The following is an 11,391-nucleotide window of genomic DNA, read 5'->3' on the forward strand; positions in this document are numbered from 1 at the left end:
GAAGGACTGCTAGTCTCTCACAACTCTCTCTCTCACGGACGTGAGTTGCACTGAGCCACTTGTAGTGCTTTATAATTTAACTGTTTATTTCTTGTATTATATATTTATCTGTATATGATTTAACAGTTCATTTCTTGTTATATATCTAATCTTTATAAATAAATATATTAAATTATCAGCAATTTGGTTTTATCTCTCTAGAGAACCCTGTCTAACACACGGGGCTATAGGGTGGTGGGATAGCATTTCCCAACAAAATTCTCATTAGGCAGTCATTGAATGACTCAAAGAATGAACAGGTGCAATGTTGTGATGGGAAGGGAAAAAATATTCTCATTGCAGCTTTTGGCCCTTTTCTCATTGGTATAGATTTCTGTTTCTTAAAACTTAATCATAATAAACCTCATGACTATCCTGTGTCTTTTGAAAAAAAATCTATCAATATTACCCTCTTAGGGATTCCTTCCAGCCCTCCAAAAAATCCATAACCCAAGCTGATGTCTGTGCCTTGAATTTAACTGATCTTCTCAGAAGCCACCATTCAAATTGAGCTTCACTTTCTGGATCGTATGGGTAAATACAAAACATGTTCTCGGTTATAATTTATTCCATAAAATCTTCATTAACTTCAGTTTTGCTAAAAAAAAAATTCATAAAGGAAAGATCAGCTCTTTGAGCTAGCTGGTCTCCATATGGCACATTTGGCACCCACCAACTTGAAGGCTTGCCGAGGCCATGGTGTTGCTTTCAAATTTCTAATACTAAACCATGTGAGGTCCTAACTTTGGTAGGTGTCACACTGGTGATAATTCAGTGGTCATCCACCAGTTTCTGGACTTAGCCATGGTGAAGTCATTCATTAAGATTGATGGTCTTCTCTTCCTTAACTCATCTTTAATTTCTTCTTGACTTTCCTGAAAATGTTGTATCCATAGAAACACTGTTACTTTCTATTTTACAGCATTCTTGTAAACTTGTTACAAAGCTTCAGTGATATGAAAAAATGCCTACTTTGGGTAAAATTTTGTTAAAATTTGGTACTAACTCTGACTTTAAAATCATTTTTCCCCACACATAAAAGTTTCCTTTTTTAAAAGGCATCCAAATGAGACTAAGACAAGCATATTACTGAAAGAGCTTGCCTGCAGCTACTCACTGATCACAGAGACAGGTTTAAGCATGTTTTGCTTGGGATAAACCCACGTTTTTTATGAACTGGAACTCTAGGGGCAATGCTGTTTGACTTAGCCTCATATATCATCTGCCTGAATGAAATCTCTCTCAGTAATACAAGTATTCCCTGCCTTTTGATCGAATCACTCCTCATCATGCACTGTAATTTGGCATTTAAAGTAGCATTTAAACAGTGGAACATGTTAACCGCTTGTTCCCTGTAAATTGATAAAACCGCTTACAAAAATGGTTATAACCAGCTTGTCCTATGCAGACTGAACATCTTCTCTGGCACACAAAAGCATGTTTGTGTGTATTCTAAAAAGCTGAGAGGGCAACCATGATACCTGTGCTTGGGTAGACTGACGCTCATCAGCCTTCTTCCTTGAGGTGCCATCAGTGTACAATTTACCTGTCAGTAGCTGTGCTGATCTGCCAATCTTCCAAACTAAAACATTTTGAAGCAATCATTGACCCAGTCTTCCTTTTATTCTGTAATGCCCACATGTTCAGTCACACTCAAAGTTTGAGTAATTTTTCTTCTAAAGTACCCTTTATTGTCTTTCCTTTTTAGTTTCAATCTCTTTTTCCCTTGGTTATTCTTTTTAGCTAAACAGTCTTCATTTTCCAGATGTGTTACTTACCTTATTTTGTCCTCCCACCCATGCTCCTGAGAAGTTTTCAAGGTGAATTTTAAAAAGATAACACTTCAGCTAAACACCTTCTTTTACTTCTAAAATTTCCAACAATCTAAAATTTTGTCTTTATCAAATTTCTCACATTTCCTTACCATTTGCTAAACTATGCTTTGGTTTAATTAGGCTTTTTGCTGTTACATGTACCCTACCATTAGCCTTTTCTTCTATCTAAATCATATCTATTTTATTATGTGTCATCTACCCTATGAAATTTTCTATCCTATATTTTGAAATTTCATAACTCCATAGGAGAAATAAATTGATTGTTTGCATATGTAAAAATTAAGCCATTAACTTTGTTGCAGTTGAGTTGATTTGGAGTCGTAACTACTGTGCAGGACAAAATAGAACTGCCCCCATGGTATTACTAAGTCTGTCCCCTTTATAGAAGTTGACTGCCACCTATTCTCCCATAGAGCTGCTGGTGGGTACAAGCAGCTGACCTTTCAGCTAACCGCTGAACAGTTAACCACCAGGGTTCTTTTGCCCATAAAAATTTAAACTCACAGCCATTGTATCAATCCTGGCACATAGTGATTCTATTTCACCCACTCACTGCCATCAGGTTGATACTGACTCATAATGCCTTATAGAACAGGGTATAACTGCCCCTGTGAGTTTCTGAGACTGTAACTCTTTAGGAGAATAGAAAGCCTCACCTTTCTCTCTCAGAGTGGCTGGTAGCTTCAAACCACTGACATTGTAGTTAATAGCCTAACACATAATGCACTATGCCACCAGGTCCCCCTCTTTGAAGTCTACAGCTTTGGAAAGCCCTGTGCATAGTTCTGTACTTGTTCTATAGGGTCATGATGAGTTGATATTGACTAGATACTAATAGGATCTGTTTTGGTTTTTTGCTCTGCAAATTATCTTTGATTCTTTTGCAGTAATGACATTTATTTGTTTAACAACTATTAGTGTCCTCTGTGTTCTGAGCTATTCTAAATGCTCTATTTGGGATGGAGCAGTCAGTGAAACAAACAATATTTCTCTGCCAAAGCTGAGATAAAACCATCAGAATATTAAATGTATATTAGGGAGACATTATGTTCTTGAATTTTCATTTCCTTTCCTTATTTATGATACATACATGGGGGTACCTGGAAAATGTTCCCCAGGGCTATCTATTTCAGGGGATTTTGTTTGTTTTTTAACAAAACAACCATATCACCTTCATAGTACTCTCCATTACACTTCATACATTTGTCAAATCTGCAAATCCATTCTTGGAAACATTTTTCAAACTCATCTCGTTCTTTTTCTTCATCTGTGTTATCATATTGCTGTCTTTTCACTCATCCCTCTTCATTCACAGAAACAAAAAGAAGTAGGGATACAAAGAACTTGGAGAACTTACTGATGAAGATGAAGGATTGCAGCCTTCTGTATGAATTACAACTCCTTGTCAAGACAAGGATCCTCACAACTGGACCAGTAGGGAACATCATGATACATGGAGAAATGATTGACCTTGTTAAGAATTGTGTCTTACTGGGATCCACAATCATTGCTTATGGCAGCAGCAGTCAAGAAACACGTTGCATGGAGTAAATCTGCTGCACAAGATCTCTACATTGTTGAAAAGCAAGGATGTTACTTGGAGGACTCGGGTGCACCAGACTCAAACCATGGTATTTTCAATCTCCTCATGCATGCAAAAGTTAGAAACTGAATAAGGAAGACTGAAGAAGAATTGGTGGACTTGAACTAAGGTGCTGATGAAGAATTTCGAAAGTACCATGTACTGCAAAAGAACAAACAAATCCGCCTGGGAAGAATTACAACTAGACTGCTCCTTAAAAGCACGGATGGCAAGACTTTGTTTTACATACATAGGATATGTTGTCAGGACAGACCAGGGAAGGACATCATGTTCGGTAAAGTAGAGGGGCATTGAAAATGAGGAAGGTTCTCTACTGGATGGATGACACAGTGGCTGCAGTGATGGGCTCAAACATAAGAATGATTGCGAGGATGGCACAGTACTGGGCAATGCTGTACCGTATATACTTGAGTATAAGCTGAGTTTTCCAGCACATTTTTAATGCAGTTTTTGTGATAAAATTAGGTGCCTTGGTGGATAGTTAGGTCGGCTTATACTCGAGTGTATATGGTATTCTGTTGTACATGGGTCATTATGAGATGGAACTGACTTGATGGCACCTAACAACAAAAAACGGGGTTCCAATAACATTTATGTTTTCTTTTGGAATATCAATTATTTGAATATATAGAAATGTGTCTCAGCAGACCTAGCTATCATGGAAACATCTTAATAAGAAACAAAAAGGAAAAGAAGATCGTGGAGTAATTTCCTCTTTGTTTTCCGCTTTCTTCTACTTATTCAGCAAGATGATAATTGAAACCATTTGGGCTGGTCTTTGTCCCAAGTATATATGCAAATATGCCTTCTAATAGTATACATTGCATTTGTTGTTTCAATCTGTTTGTCAGCAGGAGAGCTAGTTTGATGAAACATAACAAAATGTCAGCTCCACTGAGGTTGACAAAAAATTCAAAGTTTGAATTTTAAAATTGCACTGCGTGTGTTTTAGTTACAAGATTTTATTTTTAATATTGATAAACAAGATACAATATTGCTTTTTAATCTTTTATTTCTTGGAGAATTATTTATTTTAACTTGTTAAGAATTTTTTTAAACCTATCCAGAAATTATTACTGACAAAAATTGAAATGATCATTCTTCTAGAGGCGAAAGGCAAATAACTTTTCCTTGCTCTCCATGGCCTCGGGTGAATAGATGTGGAAAGGGTGAAACCTGGGTTGCCCCAATGCTTCACCCTTTTTGGGTGCTTATGAGCTATTTCCTAAACGACTCTCCCTAGTTCTAGTCATCCAGAGAATCGGGGCCCAGGGGCAGTAAATCCAGACAGCAGCTCTCTCTTTGGCCCCGTTATTGTTTTGAAGCCTTAATAAAACCATTAAGGCTACTTGAGTCAATGACCCATATGGTTCTGTGTCTGAGACTTCAGCCCTGATGGGCTTTAGTAGCTTTACTGCATCTCTGCCCAGGTTAGTAATCTCTTGTCAAATTTATGTTTCACTTCATAGTTACATTTAAGTATTCTTTAATTGAATGGGAATAATTGAAAAATATTTAGGACATTTGATTTTTAAAGTAAACATTTCAAAACTTGCATTTGTTTAAATTTAACATGTATAGGTAGTTGGGCAGTGAGACAGGATATTAGAGTGATCTGGTGTTTAGTTTTCATTGTTGTACTTCATAGTTATTGAAATTGATAGTGCTGTATTTGAATATTAATCCCTTTTATATTGTAATTGCCAATTGTGAAATAATGTATTAAATTTTTACTTAGACTAAGTGTTAATGATCTAATAGAACTAATAATACAGTTTTGGGAAATAACTTCCATTTTGAAAATGACTTCCAAGAATTTTTTGTAAACATGTGCGGGACTTCAAAAAGTTCATGGAAAGATGGAGTTAAAAGATGATAGAATTTTTTTTTTACGAGCGCTGTGAAATCCCCCTTGATGTATGAAAAGAAATAACTGGTGAAATATTTTTCCAGACTTTAAAAATTACTTTTCTAAAAGATTACATAGATTCCTACATTGAGCTAAAAGTAACTTTATTCCCCCTCCACAATACATGTATAGTCACCTAACAAATGCATTCCAGAAAAGATTATTGAGTGTTGTAGAAAAACCAGAAGAATACTTTTATTATGTAATACATTTAGCACAGTATAGATGAGGATTTGGAAAGCATTTTCTGCTTCATTTGAAAAGAGGGTCATGGTATAATAAAAGACTGGAGTGATATTACACTTCTGAATTGAACATATTTAACCAAACAGTTATCTGCACCACTGAGAATATGTCAGCTATACCATAGTGCTTGCTCTTCTCAGGGTCAGTCTGTTTTATATGCTGGCTCCATATTTATTGAACCGTTAGTTCTACAATAGCTCTAAAACTCATAGGGTAACAGAGATTTAGTGTAATTTAAAACTTAATCATTACTGATCCAGATTATTGCAGAAGCCTAATTGATATTTCTCATTCTAGTCAATCCAGTTTGCTGATCTTGTTAGTTTTTGCCTTCATATGGTTTTTATCCTCAGCATGGGCCTATCAGCAAAACCTCATTTTGCCTAGTGATTGGAGGGAGGGGAGAGAATTGGTCTAGATGTTCCCCTTCTCCAACTTATCACATTCTAGTACATGTATATTCCAGATCAATCTTTATGAAATACCATTTAATTGCTGTAGCATTTAGTAGATGTGACCAAGATAGGATTTTTGCTTGTAAAGAAATTACACTCTAATAAATTGTTATATAATAGATATTTGTGAGAAATGGCCCCAGATGACCGTGAAGATTTTGTGATACTATGTATTTCTTTCAGGGCAGGTTGAGGTCCATATTAATTCCTCAAAAAAAACTTTTCCTGTCTTTATTTGAAAAAAAAAAAAAAAGAAGATCTTTTGCTTTTAAGTCTATAATCTCAAGTAGCCCAACCTTCATGCACACTTGTTAATATATTTCTTGCCCTTGTTCTGCTTCAGAGTTCTTTATAATGGCATTCATTGTATGGAGATTGCTGAGCTTCTATCACAAACCACCCAGAAAATAGGATAGTACATTCAAGTGAGAGGAAATATGAAAGAAGAAAGGCAAAATGTAACCTTCATATTACGATAGTCTAGGCCAGTGTTTCCCAAAGTGGGTGATACCAGGACAGGGATGCTGGAATGATTTAGCCGGGCTGCAAATGCAGATGCCTACACTTTATCCTGGATTGCAGGCTATAGTACAAACATTTTTAATTGCCAGGGGTACACTAATTGTTTTTTCTGAAAAGCGGGCAGTAGTTCAAAAAGGGAGATGGATTGGCACAGCGGCTGCAACAATGAGCCCTCCAGCACAGGAGTAATTATGAGGATGGCGCAGGACGTGGCAGTGTTTTGTGTTGTTAGGTGCATAGTCCCTATGGGTCAGAACTGCCTTGGTGACACTTAACGACAGGCCAGATAGGTTTGGGAATCTAGTGTAGAACTTAACTCGATTTGTATAGTTTAGGGCTTTAAAATATTCTTTGATAAAACTTTATTTGAGGTAGGCTTGGTAACATTTTAAGAGTCATTTTTAGTTCTTTTCCTCCTCTTTCTAAAATTAGTAGATTATTTGCTTAATGAATTGTAGGAACTGCCTTCAGTATAATGCCAAATAAATAAATTGGCACATTGGTTTATAAAATTTTAAAGTCACTGTGTTAAAGTCACATCCCCTTTGTGATGTGAGGGGATTATCTCCTTGTCTACAGATGGGCTTTGGGTCTCCACTCCGACCCCCCTGTTTGCATCGGTGTGATTGTTTTAGGTCTTCTGATGCCTCATATCTGATGATGCCTGATAGCTGGTGAACACCTCATGATCACACAGGCTGGTGTGCTTCTTCCGTGTGGGCTTTGTTGCTTCCCTGCTAGATGACCGCTTGTTTAACTTCAAGCTTTTAAGACAGTGGTTCTCAACCTTCATAATGCCACGATCCTTTAATACAGTTCATCATGTTGTGGTGACTCCCCAACCATAAATTTATTTTCGTTGTTGCTTCATAACTGTAGTTTTGCTACTGTTATGAATCAGGTGGCTCCTGTGAAAGGGTCGTTGACCCCCAAAGGGGTCACAACTCACAGGTTGAAAACCACTGTTTTAAGACCTCAGATGCTATAGCTTTTAATAGCTGGGCACCATCAGCTTTTGCACCCATTTTGTCTTTAGCAATTGTGTTAGGAAGGTAAGCATCACGGATTCCAGGTTATTATAACAAAGTGTTCTTGCGTGGAGGGAGTACCTGAGTAGAGGCCCAATGTCCATCTCCTTCCTTAATACTTAACATATAAATTTATGTACATAGGCTTATATCCTTATTTTGCAGTTTTTAATAAGACTTCCTCCTATCCTGATGCTGAATTCTTTGGATACCCTTAATTTATACAAAACATTTGATGGAACTATATTTTAAATATGTATGCTAATATGCTTAACTTTCATTGACATCCGTGTGACCCTCATAATGGTACAGAATTATGAGAAAGGCAATTTTAAATGTAAATGTATGAGGTCAATAGATTCAGTGTCAGCATAGGAGGGAACTTTAAAAGGTTTGTGGGAAAATGGACTTAAAAGATAATGGAAATTTTCCACAAACACCTTAAGACCTTCTCATATATTTTAATTATCTCATATTTTTCCTAAGTTGTAATTTTCAAAAGGTATAAAAAGTTTACCATGATTTTCCCCAAATCCAAATTTATCCCTTGTTAACTTGTTTATTTGTCTTTATACAGGGTGTGATAGGTATACAGCTGGTCCTTACCATGGTGATGGCCAGTGTCATGCAGAAGATTATACCTCACTACTCTCTCGCTAGATGGTTACTCTGCAATGGCAGGTAAGGCAGATATAGGCTGTTGTGATTGGAATTTTCCAATCTCTATCCTAGTTTACCAGGTTGATTAACTTCATAGAAGTAAAGTACTAATTCCTGTTTCTATAAGTAGAACAAACCATGTTAATGAGAAAAATTTAGCTTCCTTAATTCTCTTACATGAGAATGTACTTGCATTTATATCTTTTTTGCACGAAGCTAATAGGGTAAGGAATTCAGTTTTCCATTTCTTCCAGCTTTGTTTTTTCCATGGCCACCCAAAAGACTGTATATTTTCCAGATATTTTAAAGCAAATTGTTCTGTAAGGTGGTGGCTTGAGATTAGAAATTAGGGTGCCTAAATATTTTCACTATTATTGGAAAAATGACTCAAAACATGTTCCATATTGACTCATTGAAAGATTAATATTTAAGCTGAAAGTTCTTTGTTTTACTCTGAAGTGGCTGTGAGTTAGGCTGCTAACCACAAGGTCAGCCAGCAGTTTGAAATCACCAGCCACCTCAAGAGAAAGAGGTAGAAGCTTTCTACTCCTGTAAAGAGTTATAGTTATGGGAAACTCACAGGGGCAGTTTTACCCTTCTCTACAGGACTGCTATGAGTCAGAATTGACTCTTTGACCATCAGTTTTGAATATGCCATATTTAGCTGATGTGCTACTAATTTAAGTTAATAATAAAACAATTGTTAATAATGAGTTAATAATAACTTAATGTTAATAAATTAATAATACATTAATAATAAACTAATTTAAGTTAATAATAAAATGAGGCTCGTAAACTAAATTGGAGGCATAGTATCCAAGTATCTGTCTTCCCAAGTATACTTTTTCATGCCATTTGAGATTATATTCACCTAATTAATAATGCTCTGTATTCCATGTTTTCAGATTTTTTTTTCTAGAAAACATTTTCTTCTAGGAAGATTTATTTTCTTACCTTACATTTCTTTATGACTCAGAATTGGTTTAAGGGATTCCTGCATTGATAGGAAATTGTCTCTCCCCTCATAATCCATGAACACGTATTATTAAACTAGGAAAACTCAAGTACAAACACCCTTAATGCTCTCAAACTGCTCCATTTCTTCTGCTTTACAAAGGAAGCACCTGAAAAGTTGTTTTATCTGGACCTTTATTGTGGATTACTTTCTCTAACATGAATTCTTGTTCTAACCTTGCTTTGGATCACCTAAAAATACTAGTTCTTTATTAAGTCCAGGAAACCATTGATTGTAGCCAAAGCAATCCCTGCTTTCTGTTGTAATTAAAATTCCATTTTGTTTTGAAGTTTGCTTTGCCCACCTTCTTAGGTAAAAAGTGATAGGTTGCCTTCTTTGTACTTTTGCATAGTGAGTTGCATGAGGAGGAGGATGTTGCTTTTTCTCTATGAGGAGCTTCCTTGTTGAACCTGCCTTTCATTTCCTGATTGTTCAGCTCAAGCCCCTTGCAGTTTTGTCCCTAAACTCCTTACTTTCCTTCCGATGTCTCTCAATGAAAACCATTTGTGGTCAGTTTTATTCTGTTTCATCTTAATCCATAATGGGCAACGTGGGTGACTTTTAATACTCTTAAAATTTCTAACACATAACTTTCTTATTCGATTTCCCTGATTTGTTTTGCCAGTTTTCTTTCGCATGTTGCCTTATTCAAGATTCTGCAGCTCTCCTGGGGTCAGAGAAACCTATGCATATACAGAGTAGCTCAGCCCTTCCACGTAGGAGGAAAATCTTCAGTTGTGATCCCTTTGAATCCCCTAGTCCCTGCTCTCCTTGCCTTCGCTACCCTGAATTCCAGAATGTTCGTGATACTTTTAAAATTTCTACCATATTGCAAGAGAATGTGTGTATGTATACAGCAAATGATTTGTTAGCTGCTTGAGCTGAAGAGGCTTTCTGGGATTTAAAGTAGTGTCTTTTTCCTTTATTATATTTCTTGAGTTGTCAGAATTTGGAAGATTTAGAATGGAGACCAACAGAGTTTACTGTCTTACATGAGTATCTTATCTTTGCTTACTCTGTCAGTGCTAAACCTCTCTGTACTTGTTCATGTTCAGATTTCCATTTTAAATTTCTGAAAATATTTTAAATGTATATGCCTTAAATGACCTTCCTTCTTAAATTAAATAATAAAATCTAGGTTAGTACATTCTATGTTTTTTGATACATTTATTTCCAGTGCTGTTGAATTACTTTAGTAAGAATGATAATTGGAATTACTTAATGTAAACATTATGCAAGAAAATTACTGAAAAGTTATTTTTAATAATTTAGAGGCCTACAACAGTAGATTGGCAGTCAACACTGCTGAGTAGTCAAGGTAAATGTTATAAAATTCACTCAATACATTTCATGTAAATGCAAGAGCTTTAATGTTTTAATTGTGTTAATATTTTGTTTTACAGTTTATTTTTCCACTGAAACAATATGTGCCTATGTTTTAGCAAAAGATGATTAAGTTGATTAAAAGGAAAAATAAAGTGCTAGGATATGTACCCATCCCTCATACAAAATCTAGATTTTACTATTACCTTTTAAGCTTTTCTACTCAGATTTTCTCCACAGGATTCTGATTATATTGTATGTACAATTTTACAGCATGCTCCTTTTTGCTTAACATGGTAACATTTTTGTAACCCTTATTGTTATTGCTATGTAAATTCTAAATCTAATAGATTTATTTGCCTATATTAGAAAGTATACATAACATATTGTTGTAAGGAAGCAGTCATTTTATTGAGATAGACATACCAGCTAATAAAAGAGTGAGGAAAATTATAGCAGATAGGAACAAGTTGGTGTTGAGTCAAACTGTATGAAGCACTGATATATTATAACTGTACTAGATTTTTTTCCCTTTGAATTCATGATCTCACACCTGATATCATAGGCTTCCAAAGTTATTTGACCTACTACCCCCTTCTTGGGGCGAGGAGAGAGGTTGTTCATTGTCCCCTGGCAATTAAAAACTTTTGTACTACTTTGTCCATAATGTGGGATAAAATGTGGGTGTCTGCCTTTGCAGTCTCCCTGGACCTACCCCCAGCACCGCAAAAGATATTGCCCACTTTGGGAAATATT

The 11,391-nt window shown here is 35.9% G+C and overlaps 1 protein-coding gene across 3 annotated transcripts in view; it reads left to right on the forward strand.

Annotated features, from left to right (window-relative positions):
• TMEM161B (transmembrane protein 161B) overlaps positions 1 to 11,391 on the forward strand; it is a 58,824-nt gene that overhangs the window by 15,825 nt on the left and 31,608 nt on the right. For 2 of the 3 annotated variants that reach the window (XM_045285100.1, XM_004703500.3), the window contains one exon: positions 8,215 to 8,318. The exons of the other annotated variant lie outside the window; for it this stretch is intronic. In XM_045285100.1, coding sequence (XP_045141035.1) covers positions 8,215 to 8,318 — 104 coding nt within the window. The remainder of the gene's footprint in view (positions 1 to 8,214; positions 8,319 to 11,391) is intronic. 3 annotated transcript variants of the gene reach the window in all.

This window comes from Echinops telfairi, unplaced genomic scaffold (assembly GCF_000313985.2).
Source record: "Echinops telfairi isolate 266 unplaced genomic scaffold, ASM31398v2 ScPeMD7_7469;HRSCAF=8507_1, whole genome shotgun sequence".
Classification (NCBI taxonomy): Eukaryota; Metazoa; Chordata; class Mammalia; order Afrosoricida; family Tenrecidae; genus Echinops; species Echinops telfairi.